This window comes from Poecilia mexicana, unplaced genomic scaffold (assembly GCF_051168715.1).
Source record: "Poecilia mexicana isolate PSO_F unplaced genomic scaffold, ASM5116871v1 scaffold_22, whole genome shotgun sequence".
In the NCBI taxonomy this organism is placed as follows: domain Eukaryota; kingdom Metazoa; phylum Chordata; class Actinopteri; order Cyprinodontiformes; family Poeciliidae; genus Poecilia; species Poecilia mexicana.
The window spans coordinates 3,343,104-3,364,562 of NW_028263391.1; the positions used below are offsets into that span (position 1 = coordinate 3,343,104).

The 21,459-nt window shown below is 41.4% G+C and overlaps 1 protein-coding gene across 9 annotated transcripts in view; it reads right to left on the reverse strand.

Moving 5' to 3' along the window:
* fgfr3 (fibroblast growth factor receptor 3) overlaps positions 1–21,459 on the reverse strand; it is a 96,480-nt gene that overhangs the window by 40,839 nt on the left and 34,182 nt on the right. For 7 of the 9 annotated variants that reach the window (XM_088002531.1, XM_088002529.1, XM_014995033.2 and 4 more), the window contains exons 3-4: positions 13,373–13,636; positions 10,661–10,726 (exon numbers count right to left, since the gene is read on the reverse strand). In XM_088002531.1, coding sequence (XP_087858657.1) covers positions 10,661–10,726; positions 13,373–13,636 — 330 coding nt within the window. The remainder of the gene's footprint in view (positions 1–10,660; positions 10,727–13,372; positions 13,637–21,459) is intronic. The other 2 variants (XM_014995035.2, XM_014995036.2) reach the window with 1 other exon arrangement.

Here is a 21,459-nt window from a genome sequence, read left to right on the forward strand (position 1 = left end):
TGCTCCTGTTTTCTTTAGTATTTTTTAGATCATATAACATTTTGAGGAAAGACCTTTTGGGAATGTACACATACATGTTACTATAATTACAAAAAGATGGCGCAGAGGGGAGAGCTTGATCTCCTGCCCTGTTCTGAAAGTGATGCAGCTTGGATGAGTTATGCACTCTGCCAGAAAAAAATGGGAGATTCGAGATTCTGGATTCCAAAAGATCCTCCGCCACAACAATGTAAAAAGCAGGAAACATGAGTTGGCTCTTCAAAGTTTCAGCTTTATTTTTACAAATTTGGACACGCATTTGTGCAAAAGCAGTCACACCTAGCCGAGGGGCAACCAGTCTATTGTTCTGAGCGTCGCTTCGCCCAGAGGAAGTGGACCATTGGCTATTGAGAAACGATTGTTTCCTGGAGGCATGGACTCTGTCAAAATCTGCAATGATTTTACTCAATCACTAACGTTTAGTCGTGACATATGTAATACTCCAACTTGATGAAGTTTACTGGCAATTGTGTGTGCTGTAAACAACTAAGAGATGGGGATCCAGCGGAATTGGGTAGGATGACAATGGCCAAACATACAACCACAAACTTCAATGTATTTTATTGGGATTTAATGTGATGGAGCAGACGCTCTACCTTCCAATGTGACTGACCTGTGGCTCAGTATGGAAAACGGTCATATGTTACTGTTGGAAGCTTACAGGCACCTGCGGATAAAGTTCTAATCCAATCCCGTTTTCATCCAATTTCAAGCCCCGCTTGATTTACAAAGGGTGTTGTTTAGTTCATAACAGCGTCGCAGAGAAAAACACGGCTTGACAGAAATTGAAAAAGCATTAGAAGCGAAGCCTGAAGCTCTCCGACGGTCCGAACAAAACTTATCATCTCCTCCGCCTCCGAAACAATGCGAGGGTTCATCTGAATTGCGCGATCCTGGGAGTTTGGAAACCTGTCAGGGTCGATTTATTGAGTTGTATTGAGGAGACGCTGGACAAAGGGAGTGCAGCCAGTCAGACGAGCTCTTTGTCCCATCTGTGAGGATGAGGAGGGTGAGAGCACTGAGGCATGGTACGCTCACTCTCTTTACTGGTCTCTCTCTCTGTGTGTGTGTGTGTGTGTGTGTATGTGTGCGCGCGCGTGTGTGTGCGTGCGTGTTTCCCTGGACAAAAGCTGGGGAGGTGGCTGACCAGTCATCAGATGTCTCTTTTACTTTTCCAAACTCCGGAGGGGAGAGAAGAGCTAATTACCATCTGAATGCCAGGACTTCTGTCCGTGTGTGTGCTCCATCAGGCGTGTATGAGATAATAATTCAAAAGTAATCCGAACCCCCCCAAGCCCCACCCTGAAACAGCCGAAGTGACGCTTTCTTACTTCAGGTGGGAAGTCAATCACTGCCAAATTACAATCTCGGCGTCAGATCTGCTACATGTGCTTTTATCACGATGCCTGCGGTGTTCTGATGCATTTGTGACACACAGTGTTTTGGCTCCTGCTTTCAAACACTGGCATCGGCTTCACAGAGTAATTGAAACCAGACTGAGGGAGATATTCAGTGTTGAGAGACACAGACGTATCCTCTGAGAAAGCAAACAGAAGGTTCCTAAAAAACCTATCAGACAGACAGTAATTGAGCAGGTGTGCGTGGAGTGCAGACTTCCACCGTCCTCAGCTTGCAAAGACAAACACTCTACCCACATCCAGGCACTTTGCACACCATCTCCACCTCCACCACCAAAAGGAGAAACTCTGAGGCTTCCTGACTTTCCCACTCGCCCCCCGATCTCCCTGTAGCGTTAGCGACTCGTTACTCCCTCTTGGTGTGGGACAACCCTCCAAGGAGTCTGAACACATTGTTTTCTTGGCATTGCAGTAAGCCACACACACTCAGTCCAAAAAAGGAAAAGCAACACACATACACAGGCTTTTTAAACAGTCGCTTTCCCAATGTGTGGTCCTTCTGCTTCTGAACTCATCCAAGCCTGAAAACGCTTTCCTGCTGTCGGTCCCTCAGCCACAATGATGTCTCCAACCCCAGAATAGATGGGGACTCAATACGTTGGAGAAGTCACCATGGTTTCCTACCCAAGTTTGGTGTTTTTTTCTCTTCTAACATCTTGTTCAGTCATTGAGACTCCCTTTATTGTAATCAAATTCCAGTCCAAGTACAACATCTCTGAGGATTCTTCCCAAACAATATCTTGCTCTGGTAGTGATATACAGACAATAAAACTGTATAGGTGCACCAAGAATTTGACCGGATTTCCATCTTGAGCGGGCCTCGATGACCGACAAACGGAAGTCTTAAAACAGATCTTTTTCAGGTAATTGAACACACCATTACAAAGAGCTTCCAGGTCACGTTGACAGCAGCATTCTTTGGTGTTTACGATGGTACTAACCACAGAAACTTTCAAAGTTACCTTTTTTTACTTTAGCCAACCATTTCCTGTAAAAGTTTGACTTGCTGGTTCTGACTGCGATCAATCTTGGACTAATGCATACAAGAATGTGCGGTCAGATGTAATAGGTGATAGTTTTGACAAGGTGGTCATTATTTTTGCATTAAATGCATACATTCTTAGGTTTTATTTAATTTTTAATAAAGTTAATAAAATGTATCAAAGTAGCTGGTGCATTTTTAGAGTTCTTTGTCTTATTTCTTATTTTTGATGCATTTAATAAAATTGAGAGAGTAGAATCTGATTTTTCAGTATTTGAGAAGTGAATTATCTGATTCCAAACTCTTTCCTACTGATTGGTGCTTCTTTGTTTAAAAGAGAAATGTCTCATGAAGTGTTCATTTAGAGTGAACGAGAGGGCAAGAGTTTCACCTGATAACAGGAAAGCTGTTCTCTGTTATCCTGAAACGCTTCCAACCTCTGAGTGTCACCAAAAAGTCCAGGACTGATGATGAAGGGTTCTCTAGAAAATCTGGTTCGTTTGGGGAAGTGTGAATCCGTAATCCAACTCTGATGAGGACCAAAAAAGCAAACTCTGGTTTGCCTACAAACCCAAGTCTTGGTTCATCTGCCGACATAAATAATTAATGACAACTGCCGGAAGGCTAGAAAACAAATTTCTGTGGTTCTTATATTTTTCTGATAGTGTTTAATTCAGAATTGGATGAAATTGGCATATATGAGAAATTGGTCACAGCATAGTGATTAGGGCATCTTAACACAAAAGAAGCAAAAAATATAAAAATAAAATTGAAACAGACGAGATAAATTCTATCACTACACCAATATAGTATAGGGTAATTTCTCTGAATTTAGATTCAGAAGATGTAGCAGCAAAAACATAAAGCCTTCCTTCATTTTAAAAGCAGCAGGCAGTAGCTGTTCTGATTGCAATATGACTTTTCTTTCATATTGCAGTCTGGCTCCATGTGCTCTGCTACACACAGGAATTCTATCCCATGTCTAATTGGCAGGATGGTATTTCCTCAGCAGAGGCGGGATTTTCATGGGGGGTGGGAGGGCACCTCCAAAGAGGCACACGGTCCACAGAACCCTTTCCTGCCTGGATATTTGCTGTAGTGGAAACTCTTCCACTGTAACAGCCTGATTCAGCCATGCCACTGCAGACGTGTCCACCTGACAGCTGCGGAATGGGGAAAACGCTCCCAGTGCCTAAAACTACACCAGTGGCTTCCAGCATGTTTGATAACTTATTCCAAAGCGTGATGGAGGAAATCACTGAACACAGAAGGAAAAAAGGCCAGTCAGTGGGAGGAGCAAAGACTAACTGCTCTATTACAGAGTCCTATCGCTCTGATTTGACAGGAATGTACAGAAATATTTCAGTTTCTTCTGTATAAAAATACATGATCAAAATACTGCTTTTAAAACGACAGTAAACGCAACTGTGTTGAAACATAGGGATGGCAGAATCATTATGTGGGGACACTTTGCAACATAAAAAGAAAAAGAAAAGCTATACATCTTTTTCCTCCTGAATTTGTTCTCAAGTTTCTGTTGATTTATCAAATAAAAACGTTTATGTTTGTCAGGGACACATCGATTCGCTTTTTCACTTCTGATACTGACGCAGATACCTGAGGTTTTGTATCGGCCGACACGATCCGATACAGAAAAACAGCTCAAAACATTTCTTTTTTCAGATGCAAACATAGATGCACTGAATTACAAGTGTATTTGCCGACTCTGCCCCATAACAGCTCACTTTACTACCAACAGCTTCACTAGCTTAGTCAAACATGTAAAAACAACTTTATTTGTTCAGTCAGTGTAATTAGGAGTAGAACAGCCAATGGAAAATAAATAATAAACTGACAAAACAGATCAACTGTTTTGGTCAAATATATAAAAATAAACTGTAACAAACCTTCTTTCAAATAGTTCAAAAAGTGCAAATAGGAATATAATGTAAAATATATAATGCATGCATCGCTCAGAGTACAAAGCATAGAATTAAACTGAACAGATCTGCACTTATATACTGGGAAAATTATCACTGATGCCTGCTCTAGAATTTTTTTCAATATTGGGACTGATACAGATATTAATATGTAATTTGAACAACATCAAAAGGCGTGAAGAGGTTAGTTAGATCCGATCTTTTGTTTTTTCTTCTAATGCTGCTACACATGCAGATGAGCTGTTTTTATATGAACAGAAATAAACTACAGAGGTTAGTGGAGTGTGCAGCCCCAGCATTGATATACACTCTATGGCTGTTTTCCTTTAAGCCCTGCTGTTCCCACTGCTCCACCCTCTCCGAACCCAAACCCCTGCTTCCGTGTCTTCACATTCCCTCTGACTTCCGGCTCCGTGCTGCAGGTCAGAGAGCCGTGACTGCGTTACATCTGTCTACTGAGCTTGAGAGTGGCGGCAATTAGACGGGGCAGGACGTGGAGGGCGGCCGGCGGCCGGGGCACGAGGTCCGCCGGCGCTGACACGCCGCACCGGGTGAAGTCGAAGAGGGTGTTTTAATTGCGTAATTGTATAATTTGCCCTCGCTGACGCCTGTGAGCACACAGGCAGATTTCATTACAGATTACACTGGGGCCCTTTGAAGGCGCACTGCGCTGGAGGGCCTGCGGGGACCGAAGGAAAACAGAGCTGGAGGAATGGCGGCTGTGGAGCAGCGTTGCGTGGCCAGGCGTCCGGCTCTCTGCTCTCCTGCCAGGGTAAACACGGAGGCTGCATAGCTCCGGAGCACGGCACAGCACAGATTAGGCTCTGTTAACATTCCACCCTCCAACACACACACACACACACACACACACACGCACGCTGCACTTTTTACTCACCACAAGCTAAGACAGTGGGCACTGCTTGTCCACTCAAGAAAAAAAACTGATTTTCAGATGTCCCGTTCACTGTGAGCGACTGGAAGATAACTGAACGCTTACATTAGTCACTTTTAGACGCCTCAACCACTGAGGCATTTCAGAGCTTCAAAGGGTGGAAGAAGAACCAGTACATATGGAGACATTGAGTCTTAATCTGCTAAGTAATCTACAGTAGAGCTGAAACGATTAATCAAATGAATCGTGATTAATCGATTATTAAAATAATCTGCAACTACTTTAGTAATTAATTCACTGTTAACTGGAGTATACAGACTATAAAAAGGTAATTTCCTGAAAGAAAGAGGTAGAGATAATTGAGCTTCTCAACCCATGGTAGAGCCCAGACAACCTATGGAGGAAACTCATTTCACATGCTTGTGTCCGCAATCTCGTTCTATCGGTCACTACCTGGAGGTTGTGACCATAGAAGAGGGTCGGATTGTAGACCGACCAGTAAATCCAGAGCTTTGCCTTTCAATTCAGCTCGCACAAATTTGTCTGACTTCCCACTCATTTGTGAACATCTTGTGCTCTCAAGGTAAAGAGTCTTTCGTTCACTCCGCTCCCTCTTCTTGGAACTTTCTACAAGAAACTCTGAGACTGACTGAATTCATCTCATTTAGTGCTTTTGCATCCAAACTAATGACATGTACCGGTTTCTGTAGCTTGACATTTTCTTTTAACTATGTAATTTTGTTTAGCTGCATTTGGCCGGGACTCCCTTGAAAAAGAGGTTTCTAATATCAATGGTAAAATAAAGGTAATAGGAGGTATGAATACTTTTGGAAGCCACTGCTGCCGTTAACCTCAGTTCCTTATCCGTTTCCTTTTAGCTGTGGCTGTATTTCCTGATGCAGTGACCTCCCGATTTAGTTGGAGGCATTCACACGGAACTAAGTTTACAAAGTCAAATCTTCAAAATGTCTTCCTCAGATTCTTCCACCAGGTGTGTTAATGAGTCACATCCCTGGTAGTGTCCTTTCTCTGTGTGTGTGGATGTTCTTCCGCTCACCATCAGGGACTCTCCGGCTGGCCGTGTGGCTCGTCACATGGTTCCTTCCTGCTGTAGCCCCGCTAATTAGCAGTGGCTTAGCAGACATTAAGCTGTGATAGGGGTTTAATGTTTCTGAGCTAATCCCTCTCCTTTTGGCCGGGAAATCGGAGCCTTGTATGTCATGAGGCAGACTTACACCCAGAGATTAAGTCTGGCAGTCAGAGGGTATTTACCGGAGTGCAGGATGTCTGCCGAAAGCTGTTGCCTTTGCTGCCACTTATGTCCGCTTGGAACACGGTCCAGGCTTTTCCTGCTAAGCAAAGGCTGTGCATTCAACATGTTCGGGTTTAACACTCAAGGTGTTCCGCTTATCCAGTCGGACATGTGGCACAGAGACAATGACAGGAGGGTTTCTGCAGGGCTTTGGGGATAAAGGCTTCTGGTTCAGTGAGATCAGACTGAAAAGATGAAATATTTTCACCCAGACACTGCATGTTGACGGGCTGTCCTGTCTTCATAAAACAAGAATACCTAAACAAATTCAGTTTTTTAAATTAAAGTCTGAACAAAGAAACTGTCTGATATATTTTGGGGTTGATCGGCAGGTTGTCATCATAATAAGTTGATAACGCACTTTGGAGTGGAATTTGTTACTAAATGACAAACATTGAATGAACAAAAACAGAGCCAACATGTTGAGACTAGAGCTGGACGATATGGCTGAAAAAGTGTGCCAGCATATAAGCATTTCTTATCTGTCAATTTTGATTATTCTTGATTAGTTTTTTGTTTTAAAAATATGTGAAATTTCTCTCATTTTTTTCCACATCATTCTTATTTTTCAGCAGTTAGGGGGCACAGTGGCAAAACCTGAAACTCAACAAGTTGTTTCTAGGTAACGAAAGAGTGAGTGAATAAGTTGATACCACCAAGCTGGCTTTGGGAGGGTGAGGGGCTAAAGTCTTTCCTCTGCCTACATCCCCCAGAATGCAGTATGGCTCTGAATCTGAGTTCAATGAATAGTCCATATATTGAATAATATCTTTTGATAGTGTTATATATTAATATTGCGATATATGTTATGATTTATTGTCCTGCCGTAGCTGAGACATGGCTGAGTTTGGTTCAGGCTGCAGGAGAGCAAGAGAGAGCAAGACTTCAAATATTTTGTTGTTCTTACATCGTCTTGATTTTTAAAGAAAAATGTCAGTCAGCTAAATTGAAATTAGGGGTTGCACCAATGAGTCGACTAGTCGACTCGTCGATTCTTTTCTCTGCACTGACTTTTTTCTGGGCCAGTCGACTAGTCGCAATTACATGACTAAACAGATTTTTCCCAGAAAATGAAAGAAGGTGGACTAGGTGAGTTCGTCAGAAAGCTCAAATTGTATAAAAATGTAAATAATTTAATAATTACAAACTGTAAATTACAACATAGGCTACCGCAATAGGGGCGTTGCGCGGCGCGGTGGTTAGCGCGGCGTCCCGTATACAGAGCCCGCGGTAATCAGGAGTCCGACTCCCGTGCTCCATTCGCTGGGCCCAGGCCTCTCTCCGCTCTCTCTGCCCCCTTACAGTCAGATCGTTGTCAAATAAACTAGTGCCGAAAAAATCCTTAAAAAAATAAAAAGATAAAAAAGACTACCGGAGTAATGTGTTACAACGCGTCATGATGTCAGGCTTTTTTATCCATCCAACTGATCAGCGTCACCCTGCGTATTGAAGCTTTTAACCTGGCAGCTTTATGCTCTTATAAAGATATGGTTTGACTACATCTGGAAACTAAGTCCAAGCTTCATCCTGAGGATCTGATAAAGGCGATCTCGGCCGCCGTCTGCATGTCGGTTCAGAGAGCCGCTGCTGAGTCAGCAGAGATCATGCTGCGCATCGGGCGGGGGAGCAGCAGGAGGTTTCGTTAAATTCAACTGTAACCAAACGGGATCCGTTCATAATAAGTTTGGTTTGTGATGTTCCAAAAGCACCAGTGGTCAGTGTGATCATTTGACTCCTATACGAGTAACTATCCAGAGATCATCAGCATCAGCCGGTGTTTGGAAAAAAAAAAAAAAAAAGTCATACCCGACTTTGTATAACGAACTTTTCTCCCTGCTCACGAAGAATGATCTGTTTATTGCTCTTTTAATTCTGCATAATAGACTTAGTAAAAGCAGGAGAAGGGGAGTGTGTGTGTTTGTGGGGGGGAGGGGGGGGAGAGGGTCCATACTTGCCGTGAAAATAGCTGATAAAGCCTCCAAGTAGTTGTGAAGGGTTTTTGCGCTTACGTCACTATGACGTCACCGCGACTAGTCGACATCGACTCGACTATTATCATGATGTAGTCGACCTTAAAAAATATGTAGTCGTTCAAGCCCTGAAATAGCCAAAGAAAACTATACAAATTGTGCGGAATATAGCATGTATAATTCTACGTGGCAATGCACCATCTTTCCAGAAACAATAAATGTTGAGACTTTTTCTAACAGAAGTTTCCCTTGCTCCATCAACATCTGTCTCTTCCCGTATAATGATTATAATTAAATGACAATAGGCTGTATGAAATATTAATGACGACCATGAGGCACACAGGCTTTTCTTAACGTCACCGTCTTGCTGTTTTAGATTGATTCGTGTGTGACATGTCGTCAGGAGGTCTGAACAGTCTGGAATGGAAATCTGATTTCAGATCGCTATCCGCCTTTTGCTCTGTCATCAGAACAGTTCCATGTTTTTGCTTCTGGCACCGATCCCATTCATTTTTCAAGCAGTGGGTTGTTTTCCAGTTATTATTCATTATGAAAATGTCAGATAAAATATTCCCATTTTGACCTATACTCAGAGTCTACAATGCACCAATCCACTCATGTCTTACTTTTGCCTACTATCTCTCTCCTTCCTACTTCCTGTCTCTCTTTATTTCTTTCTATCTGCCTCTGATCCTTCACAGTATTTCCATAATGTCAATTCCCTCTTCTGAGTCCCCTACACCTGTCTGCGCCTCACCTTCCCGCTGTCTCCCTCCATATGGTACAATAAAGGCAGCGCAGTGTGTCGTCTGGCTGGTCGAGGGCTGTCAGAGCGGAGGAGACGCTCTCAGTCTCTCTGCAGCCGTGCTGGCTGACAGAACGGAGCGTGTGAAGTCTGCGAAGTCGGCAGAAGCCTTCGTTCATTGTTCTTTGTTACCCTACACCTGAACCCGGCGCGCTCCTGAATGCCAAATCAGCTCTCGTCCCGGCAGAGCACTTAGAGGGCTGTTACCTGCTGGAAAACCTGGGAGCTTTTTGATCTGTGTGCTGGTGGTATTTAGCTAAGTGCTGTGGGGTAAAGGTTTATACGAGCCCAGCAAGATAGTTAGAGGTTATTAAAGCCACATAATAATAAAACTCAACAGTAAAGTCATAGACCAGAAAAAAACTTTCACTAAACATGACCTTGCTCCTGCACAAAAGAAACTAATTAGGTAATTAGATCCTGAAATATAATGGAATAAACAAATAAGTAAAGATGGAAGTCTTACTAGCTGGTCTTATAAGAAATGTAGGCAAATATTTGTGTCTATTCAGCTAATGTAAGAAACAACATGATTTTGCAGTTGCCGTGTTTCCATTAAAAAAGAGGTGAAATTCAAATCACATGTGAATAAGCTTGTTCACATAAATCATTAAAATGATGGCAGCGACTGATGTAAACAGTTGCATGAGACGTATTCATAATTCGGTCATGGTGCTAGTATTCATCATCTATCAGCCAATCAGAGGAGATGTCGGCGTCTCATTCAGGCGTTTGAGCGACAAGCCTGTTATACTTCGGAGCGGCTAATTATGCATGTTTTGTTTTTGTTTTTTTGTGGAAATTGTAGTGAGTGATTTTACAGAAGAGCTGTGGATTCAACACGTTGGAATGACGCATGACTTTTTATGAAATCTTGGGTGAAATCTTGGGAGCGGCAAAAACGTACAACTTGAATATATTTTGAAAACAAATTTTGAGCATCTGGAGTTGATTCAGAATCCCCAGCACTAAATACATCCCAGGAATTTTTTTTTGGAGAAACATTATTTTTCCTGCACCTCTGATAATACGTACAGTTGTTTAAACAGAACTGGCACATTACAATTGGTTTAATGGAACATTTTCAGTTTATCACCATTATTTAGATTCTGCATGGATAAGAAATACATTCACAATTGTGAACCCAAATTATCAAAACTTCTTTAACAGTTATTTCACGTCAAACAACAACAAAAAAGGATCTTCTCAAACCCGAAATGTTTGACATTTGTGACCATAAAAAACATCTACTCTACAACAGCTATTACTACAAATGTATTAAACAGAAGAGTAGAAATTCACCATTTCCATTACCTGCATCTTCTGGATCTTCATCATAGTCTTCATCATCACCAGATGACAGAGAATCTGAAAAATCAGAAACATGGGAGCTTCAGAATGACACGCATTACATAAAATTTTGACGCAATTCCTACATGCTTTGGACCGTTACCTAAGAACACAAACAATTCACCGATCACGTCGACAACGTGTGCAGCCCAGAAATGTGTGTGAATTGGAGATTAAATGGTGTGTGGCCATAAACACTTACGATGGCGCAAATGTTCCTAAATCCAGATCCAGAGATGCATGAATGCACGCTGCAGCTGGCTGCTCATTGAGAAAGTCCTGAATGAGGCTACAGTTCTGCTGATATTACAACCTAAACATTTCCATAGACGATAGGAATCGGGGCGTCGTTAGTGATGCAGTCCCACGCTCCTACGAGTGGATCCACACACACACACACACACACACACACACACACACACACACACACACACACACACACACACACACACTTCTCTAGCCATGGTTGCAACATACACTTTCTGCTACAAACTCTCCCCGTCAGACTAATTATTTTGCAGCCATAGATTCTGTTTAGATTTGCCGTTTTTTTAATTTGATTTATTTTATTATTTTTTGCCAACAGCGTGGTTTCTATTTTACATGTGACCTTGGATTTTTCCAGTTCAGATCCTCAGATCTGGTTAATGAGAGCCAGCTGTTACCTCGACGGCCCTGGTGAGCTAAAACTGCTCCTCAAACTCCTGACTAGCAGGTTTTTGTTTCTATTATTTGACACCTGAGCCCAACGACTCTGCACTGCTGCGGTACGACTCAGCAGACAGAAGGCGTCCTAAAAATACTCACCGAGGAGCAGCAGCAAGATGGGGATTGTAGCTGAAAACAAGTTAATCATATTCCAAATGGCATAATGCATGGGAGCAGACATGAAAAGGTTTAGAAAAGGAAACATGGCGAATAATCTGTTGGATGTGTTTGTGCTTGATAGACGCAGCAAGCACTGGGTATATTAAGGAAAAAACAAAATTCAAAAAAACCCAGCATACTCATCTGAAAAACCTTTCAAGTTGCAGGTTTTTACACTTCTGTCTAAAAAACGTGTAACATGGTCAAATATATATATATTTTTTAACTGTTTCAGTGTGTCTGGTGACAAATTTGACCAATCATAAATTATAAGCAACACAATGCCCTTTCCACAGAAAAGTCACGGTCACATTAAGGCAACTTTTTGACATCTTTTGTCAAAGACACACCAGTCGAGGGAGTCACACACATCATCAGTGAATAATGTGAAAGACTTAAGGTTGACAGATGGAGTCAGTGATATATCTGGATATAACAATAAGACATTTATTTTGGTTGTATTTACCCAGAATGCCCTCTGCTGTAGTCTGCTTCCTACTCTTGGAGCGATCTAACGTGGAACCGCAACAGAGTTCACGTCAATCAAAGCGAGAACTAGGTTTTTAGAATGGACCAGAGTTCACTTTTTTGGTCCACTTCAGAGTTTGATTGAACATTCACACCTCCACAAACAAACCAGACTTCCTGGGCAAACAAACTAGAGTTTGATGGAAGTGGATTTAAACAGGGCTGGTGTGAATGCGCTTAGTTTTCTCAAAAAGTCTGCTAACATCTGATCTTATCTCCATGAACCCAACACCGTTTATTATCTTTTCTCATAGGCAGAACGTAGCAGTGCACTCCTAGCTCTTAGCTATCTGCACATAACTCAAATATTTGAGGACCAACACAATAGTACAATGTGTGTTTTCAGATAAACCAAAGGCGCAGTGTTTAAAGTGGAGGGAGGAGAACCACCTGCACTGCAGGGGAAAACAGGATATTGTCGCTTCATGCTGTTCAGTGTCAAACTTCTAAGGTGATTTGTGCAGGCACAGGAGTGTTAAAATTATTCACTTCATTAAAGCCTGCAATGAAATTGCATCAACTTTGATCTTAATCCCTGAAGCATGCTGAGCAGAGCTGGAAGCAAATGTGCTTATTTTATTTTACTTGAGAAATTAAGTTAAGGGAAAAAAAATATTGTGCCAGACACTCTAACTCAGACATCAGAGATGAGGACAGTGGAGCATATTCTGAGTCTGGAACAGATACTTTGGACATAAAGGAGAAGCTATCCACCTCCGATTAGCGCTGGAAGTGATTGCATCCTCTCCAGCTTGTAACCAAACACACTTGTGTGTGTGTGCGTGAGTGCTTGTGAGGAGGTAGGAGGGCGAAGTGAGAGAGAGGAAACTCACGCATTTATTGCCACCCCATCTGTTTTCAATGCTGAAATGTTTCTAGTTAATTGCTTTCTAATTAGTTGTCAATAACAGACTCAGCTGGTGTCCCGGGTTTTACGGTGAAACGCCTCCTGACTTTTAAGCTGCTGCTCGCTAAACTCCTGACCCCCACCACCACCACCCACAGCCCCACCCTCACTTCCTCTCGGTCTTGCGCTCTTACTGGCGCTCTGCTTTCACCACAGAGTCATGATAATGAAATTCACCTTTGACTGTGTGGCTGAGAGGTGTGTACACAGAACATGCTCTAGTGTGTCTGCGTAGAGTTCTAAACCTCGGCTTCTAGCATAGAGCATTACTGGATGTTAGGTAGGAAGTTACTACAGTTTCCTGGACAAACAAACAGAAAAGCAGAATAGATGTGTCTTCAGAACACCCTCCCATATCTCACCTGTCACCCTGATGGTGTAGTTTTTGAGCAGGGTGTTGGTATGGGCGAGTCGGCACGTGTAGACGCCCGAGTCTTCGTACGACACGTTGATGATGCGTAACGTCCGTTGGCCGACTCGTGTCCGGTTGCCCGACGAGAGTCCGATGCTGTCTTTGAACCAGACGATGGGCTCTGAGGAGTCCTCCCGGTTGCACGACATCTCCAGGGTGTCCCCCATGCCCAAGATAAAGTCCTCCAGGAAAGCAGTTTCACTGGACACAGAGTCTGAAAACGGACATGAACAAAGAAGAGTGGTTCAAATTACAAAGCCAGATAATCTGGATTAAAAACATCATGGAATATACCAACTAGCATGGGCTGTTTGCCGATGTCAAGGTGTACTAAAGTTTTAATAAGTCATGCTGGTATTTCCTTTCATACATGAAAGTGCTTTTGTGTACATTTAGAAACGGTTGATGGAAGCACCAAAATTTGACAAACTGAAAATATCAAATATACATATATGTATATATATATATATTTTTTTATGTTTTCACAATGTAAAGCAATTTGAACTGCCATGTTGCTGATATGTGCCACACAAATAAACTTGCTTGATTTTTGTAAAAAGTGAAAAAAATTTTTGGTGCTGAATCTTAACTATGGCTTTCAGATAGAAGACATATTCAAATGCAAAGTACCTGATTAACTCAAATCCTGTGACCTCTTACTGAACTTCCATGTGTGATTATGTCAGCCACATCCACAGTTTGCTGCACCAATGCAGCCTCAGTTGGGTTTTCCACTTGTTAACAATCATAGTCTATTTTCTGGAGCACAGCTCGCAGAACTGCATTACAGGCCTGGCAAATTCTTCTGTTGATCTAATAAATCTGGGGTTTCCCTCCGACAAAGTGTATTTCACCCCATACAATGATATTTCACGCTCAGTGTCTGTGGATGTGACCTTGTAGAAAGGCCTAAAACAAATATGGTGAGCCCTGTCCGTACGTCTTCTGTTCCCCGGCTCTCCAACAAAAATATGCCGGAGTCTGGACTGGAAAGTCGCAGCGTTAGAAAACCCTGAAATCATCCCCAGCAGTCTGACAGCCTGCACGTCTCCAGGTGAGTTCAACAGACACAAACACAATACAAACGTAAACCACACACATCTATTTAGCATAAGTTTCAGACAATGCCAAATGTTCATTCCTAAATTATTCGCATCGGTATGAACAGAACGATCCTGACTCCCACATTCCAGTTTTTTTATATTAATTTACGTAAATCCCTCTCTTTCCTTTTTTCCAAACCCTGTTTAAGAAACGTAGTCATGGTGTTTGGCTACAAACAGGAAAAGCTGCTGTCAGGCCATCAAGCAGAGAGCACAGACAGATGTGAGCTGTGAGGAAAGCCTCATTTATTCCTGCTTGGAAAAACCAACATGTTTACCGACTTTGCTGAGGACGCCAACCGGTGCGGAGAATGGAGGGAACGGAGCCACTTGGATGTGACACTGAGGCGCTTTGTTCATTCATCAGAGGTGTGTCCTCTTGTTCATATTTCAAAAACACAATACGGCGACCATAAATAATCAACGTGGCCTAATGGCAACAATCGAGCTGAATGTTCTGTCGTACACAAAGGCCACTTGTAAGGCAGCTAATGCATGCATACTTCCACATGTCTTCGACAGCTTCTGTAACAAATTACTCAACATGCACCTGTTTGCACACAAAACACAGAACCCATCAAGTCCCCTCACCCCCCAAAGCCTCGTCACCCCCTACCAGTACTGAATATGTTAAGTGTGTGATTTATGTTGGCAAAGACACCCACTCCCAAAAATGGAAGAAAGGACAAAAACAACCTTGAGCAGCCACTACCAGAAGACAGTAAGTGTTAGTGCAAGCATAAAGTATTGCACAGTTGCAAAGTGGAAGATAACTAATTTAAAAATTTTTCGGTTATTTTTACAAATATAAATCTGAATAGTTGCAGCATGAATAGCTAAAATACAAACTCCTTCAACAAATACCTATAACTCTGTATTTAGTTCAAACACCAAATTTACCTTCATAATAGTGGTGAGACATGATTAAAATTTTTTTATCATGTTAGTTACTGGGCCTCTAATTAATTACTTGCAATTTGGAGACAAAATAAGCAACATTTGTATATTAAGAACCATATACGTCTCCTAAATTATTGAATAAAATAAACATATAAGCTCAAAAAGACATTTACTTGTTATAATCTGTTATCTAGGCTATTCAGCCATCATAAAGTGAAGTTTACTCAATCGGTTTTCCAGTGTTTCAGGAACTCCTGATCATTCGTGGAACTACTTTAGAGACGTGAACATGTAGCACTGAAACAGCATCAATGCTACATGTTTAGCATTGATGCTATTTCAGGCTAGAATAACATTGCTGATAAGCTAACTCTTTTTTGCACAACTTGAACATAACAGTCTTTTCCAGTTTCTAATCAAATTGTTTTTTGAAGCTAAAAATAATCTCTATTGGGCAAAGAAAAGCAGCTTTGTGGTCCATCGCTATCATTTGTGGGTGTTACAGATTTACGGGCGTATCAGAAACACAATACAAAGGTTCCGGCTCTGAACTTTTACTTGTAAACCCCCACCCCCCAAAAAACAATTAATTGCATTAAAAATTTTAATGGGTAAAAACAGATCGAATTAATTAATCAAAATTAGCATGGTAAAGTCCTGGCTCTAATGAATATGTTAGAGCCAGGATGCACAGTTGAGCACCTAATAGTCTTCCTTATTTCCAGTCTTGAGGGTGCAGGAAAATAAATGCCACTCATGGATCAGAAAAAAAATCTGCAATTGTGAATTTTTCACTAATAAGTTGGAGATACATTCTAAAGTAACATCTGCAAGTGTGTGAATAATGAAGTGCAAACAGGCGAGGTTACACTGGACTGGAATGCTGTTCAGCAAAGAAGTAAATGGTGGAGGTGAGTTCGTAAGTACACAATACTTTTATGAAAAATGTAATTCCCTTCCACTTTATAATACAGGTCCCTTTGAAATGGACCATCATGTAAAGTCCCAATAAATCCCAAGTAGGAGGTTGTTTGGAAACAGATAAAATGTGAAAAAGTTCAAGAAGCCCGAATACTTGGGCTTTGGTACACATTAAGTCATAGAGGAATTAGTGCAGTTAATATTTACCCAATCTCAAAATGTTTCTTCAAAGCGCTTGAAGGATTAAAAAGACTTCTTTCTCTTTAGCCATGCTAGAGATGCTAGGTCAATAATAAACCAATGGGGCTGTTCAGTGGCCTCCGGCTTCGACAAGCAGATTTACAACACGTCTTTTTGTTAAAACAAAAAGCTCCATTCAGGAGGAGAAAAACCGGTGAGGCAACAGCGCACAGCACATAAATTCAAGCCCAGCATGAATGACTCTCTACCTTTGTCTACATCTGAGAAAGAAACCTGAGAAAAAAGGGCTGCAGAGTATTTTCAGGTCTTAAACGTGAAGAAGTGGGCTCTGTGAGGTAGATCTAAAATTCTCCAGAGAGTCAGCGCTGGTAGTGGACTTACCGGAGTGAAACTCTACCCTCTGAGTAGACGGCAGCATTCTTTGTATTCATCATGCGTTTTCTTTTTAAAACGCATTCTCCTGGAAAAGACTTTCCAATCGTGTCAGCGTTAGCAGCAGAAAATATCCAATTAGCATTTGTTAGCAGCGAGACGGGATGCCGAAATGCATTTGTGCATCTTTTGCTTTGATCTTGGGGAAAACGTATAAGAAGAATTTTCATTCACAACTTTGATGTTTACACACTGCTAGAAGCTGAACAAATGCAGCAAAACAAAAAGCTACACCCAACACTTTCTAAAGAATCCCAACTTCTCAAGTGTCACACAGAGATTGAAATGTACGTCGTCGCTTTCAAATTCCAAATTTTGAAATACAGATTTTTAAAGCTGCTGTGCATTAAACGTGTCTTTGGTTTCGACGGGCCCACACATTTTGTGAACGCTCGACTGCTCCATGGCAGATCTATAACTCGCAGAGTATTGGTCCAGACGGCCTCATGGTGAAAATCCGGTAGCGTGAGGCCGCAGGGTTGAAACCAAGACACTGCTCTTTGAGAAACAATGAAATGCGTTGCTCTGTTCGGACCAAATATGCATAAAGGAATTCCTAATTAGCATCTGGGCACTTTCAGTCCCTATAGGAATGAGGGAAAAAAAAAAGAAAACTAACTGCAGCTGTGTGGCCAGCTGTGCCCATCTGTGTTTGTATTGAGGAGATCCAAGGTGGGAATTCATGGAAGAGAATACATTAGAATCGGACACTCTTGTGTGGCTAAATGCAATACAATACACTTTAAAAGTTTAAAATCAAACATCTAAAACTGATGGCTCAGATTTGAAAACAGTGGATGAGCTCATCCACTGTTTTCACTTCCAATACCAAAACAAATATCTGAGGTTTAGGACATATTTGTACTTAATTAGAAATTTATTTGCTAACTCTGCACCAGAACAGCTCACTGAAATACACCTACAGCTTCAGTAGCTTGGACAAACATGGAAAAACAACTTTAATTTGTTCAGTCAGTGTAATTAGGAGTAGAACAGCCAATGGAAACTAAACAAAATAAACTGAAGCTGACAAAATTAAACTGCAACAAACCTTCTTTAAAATGGTTCAGAAAATGTAATTAGGATTTCTCAGTGTAATGTAAAATAATATAATAGACCATGATTTTCAAAGCACAAAGCATGGAATTAGACTGAATAGACCTGCCTTTACAGATCGTGCACATTGACATGATACCCAATCTAGAATTTTTTCCCCCCAATATCAGGACTGATAGATATTAATATTGGGTCGATGAATCTCCAGTCTTATATGTACATTCTTTTCTCTTTAATTTTCTACAAACTCACCAGAAAATGATGAAATTGTCTATTAAAATCTTTAGAACTCTCACTTCTAAAAACCAATTGGAACTATCCCTGTTAAGTCTGTCTGAGCCCAAAGTTGTCCTGACAAACACACAAACACACTTATGGCTGTGCTGAAAACACAGCTTCAGCCCATTAGCAGTGTTCAGATTGTAAACGGCCGATGCCAAAGATGTCTGATAGAGAAACAAAGGTGAACAAAGCCTAAGCGAAGCTTCCCGTTCTGCCTTTGTGGTGACGTCCAGCTTCATATCGACATCTCCACATTCCCGCTGCTCTGTCGTCCGGCACAGCATGTGTAAGCTGTTTGAGCAGAGCGGCTGCAGCACTATCGCCGGAACCCAACGCCAGCTGGAAGCAATGTGTGAGATCTGACTTTTCACTATGTGTGTGTGTGTGTGCGTGTGTGTGTGTGCCTATCGTGGATGTAGGTTCAGATATGTGTGTGTACATACAATTGTAAACGAGGTACTCCTGTGTTTTGTATGCGTGGCTCCACGGCCCCAGCCGGACAGTCACTCTATAAATCAAGGGGGCCCATGCCTTTCTGGCCCCTTCAGAGCAATATCATAACAAACAGCCCTTCAGAATAGTACAACGTCTGTCTCTGAGATACTGGGGTGCGTTTGTCTGTTAAAGTGCTGCTCAGAGCCTCCATCTTTTCTGTGTGTCTGAAGAGGTTTATTTATCCTCAACAAACTTCTCCAGGGGCCAGTGGGCAGGCCACGGCCCTAGGGATAAATAGCCCTCTTTATGTGGGAAGGCTTTCCAAACTTATCCCTCTTATGCATACACACCCTCTCACACACGCACTGAAGGATTGCGTGTGTAAGGAGGAAGCATAGACTCCGTCATGTCAGGTCAAGTTAGCAATTTATGGTTGTTGGCATATTTAATTAAGCCGAGACTTTATCATATTAATTTAAATTAATTAATGACAGATTTAAACATGCTAAAAATTTTATATGTTAAAAAAATTAACTCAATTAATCACCTTTTCTGTGCGTCTTTTTTAAAGTTCAACCTGGAACTTTTGTATTGTGTTTCTAATATGACCCCAAATCTAACGCACAAGCGACGTCCACCAGCAGCGGTTGACAAAGACGCTCCTCGTAGCCCACTGGGGGCTAATTTCCACTTCAAAAACTGATCTGATTGGACACTGGAAAAGGCTGTTGTTGTGGTCAAGTTGTGGTGAAAGGTGTTAGCCTGTCAGCTAAGCTTTTCAAGCCTAAAATAATGTGTAACTTGAGAAACTGTAAAGATTACTGGTTGACTGTATGGTTTTTATAATTTTATATTTTTGTGTTTTTATAATGTAAGGCACCTTGAACTGCCTTGTTGCTGAAATGTGCTATACAAATAAACATGATAGATTGAACTTGATTGATTAAAGTCACATCTCAATGCTAAACATGTAGCAGCTAATACAAACATCCCAATGTGAATGTCAGCATCTACAGTCCACATTTCTAAAGAAATTCCAGGAATGAAACACTGGAAAGATGAATGGGTAAAATAACACTTTGCACCAATGGTTGAATAACCTAATTAGTAATTAGTATTTTCCTTGTTGAGCTCATATGTCTACTTATTCAATAATTTAGCAGCAAAAAGAGATTCTGAAATGAAAATCGTTGTTTATTTTCACTTATTTTTAATTAAACTTACTATATGAAACACTGCATGATGTACGTGCTCTGCACATGCTTCCACCGCAGCTACCAACACATTCCCCATGCAGGCAGAGCTTTCAACACAAACGTAGCCTAGAGGCCCATGCTAACTCATTATGCCTACAAATCTGTTCCTTATGGAAAAGTGGTAAGAAGAAAGCTGTTGCTAAAAGACATCAATAAGCACCAATTATTGTTTTTGAAGAACACTGAGGCAGCATCATGATGGGAAGATGGATGGAGCTGGTAGAGACCCTTGTAATGTGACATAATGTCTCGTGAGATAGTTCTAAAAACTATTAAGGTTGGCGGGGGAGTCGATTTTTATTTGTAATAAATGTAGAAAATGATGCCTAATTTTCATTTCCTGTTGTTCTATGAAATAGAATCCCGATAGAATACATTGAAGTTTGAGGTTTTACCTTGACAGAGCATGACACTTTAAATCATTTTGCTAGCTTTGATGTTTGTCAATGACATCTGCGTTAGGTTAAAAACTCTCTTTGTAATTGTTTTAGATTTAGATGTGTGTATGAGGGGTACTGATGTGCTTCTTCCTCTCCTTTCCTAACAGGTACTTTGATTGAGCCGGGGAGAAAAGCAGCAGCACATGCCTTATTTAAAGCCATATCTGGGATTAAGCTGCTTTGAAAGTGATGGATTCCAGATGCTCCGGGGAGACATTTATCTTTATCAGGCTACCCCCCGCCCCCCTTTTTTTTCCCTCCTCCTCACTACATTTAACTAATCATACGACAAGGCCGTGTTTCCCACATGTGCGTAGCAGGCTGCTCCCAAAGCAACAGCAGACAATTCAGCAACAAATGGCCTGTTGCAGGTAATTAGTTTGCTTCCACTACTGTAAAAGGCTGGATTCCCTGTATCTCAGCTGTCACTCATTGGCAGCACTGGCACTAGGGATGATATCCTCAGTGCAGATGAATGTGATTTGCATGTATTGATTCATTAATCCTTGCTGAGCTTCAAATATTTCACCTCTTACGGAAGAGACATGGGATGTTCTCCAAATATCCAAATTGCAGCTGATCAGCTAGCACTGTTTGGTACAGAGAGGTTCCCAATAGGGCTGCCATAATTCCTTTATATTATGTTTCATATAACCTAGATGGAAGAAATGACTTCAAATCAAAGCATAATTTGAATCTCCTGATAAAAGTCCAGATCTGAATTCAATTTAGAATCTGACAGGAGGTGAGAATTGATCTTCAAAGAAGTGCTAAATTCAATCTGATAACAGCTTGAGGTTTTGTTTTGTGTTTCGCTGATAAGAATGGGAAAAACTGTTAATTCCTGGATCAGGGGTCTGTGACTCTAGAGGCTCTACACCTGGGGTGTCCAAATGTTTTTGTCATGCTGTGGGCCAAAAGTGTTCAATCAAAAGTCCTCACAGGTCAAGAAAATAATATTAATAATAAAAAAAACTAAAATCAAACAAATACAGTAGTCAGATTTTTTTT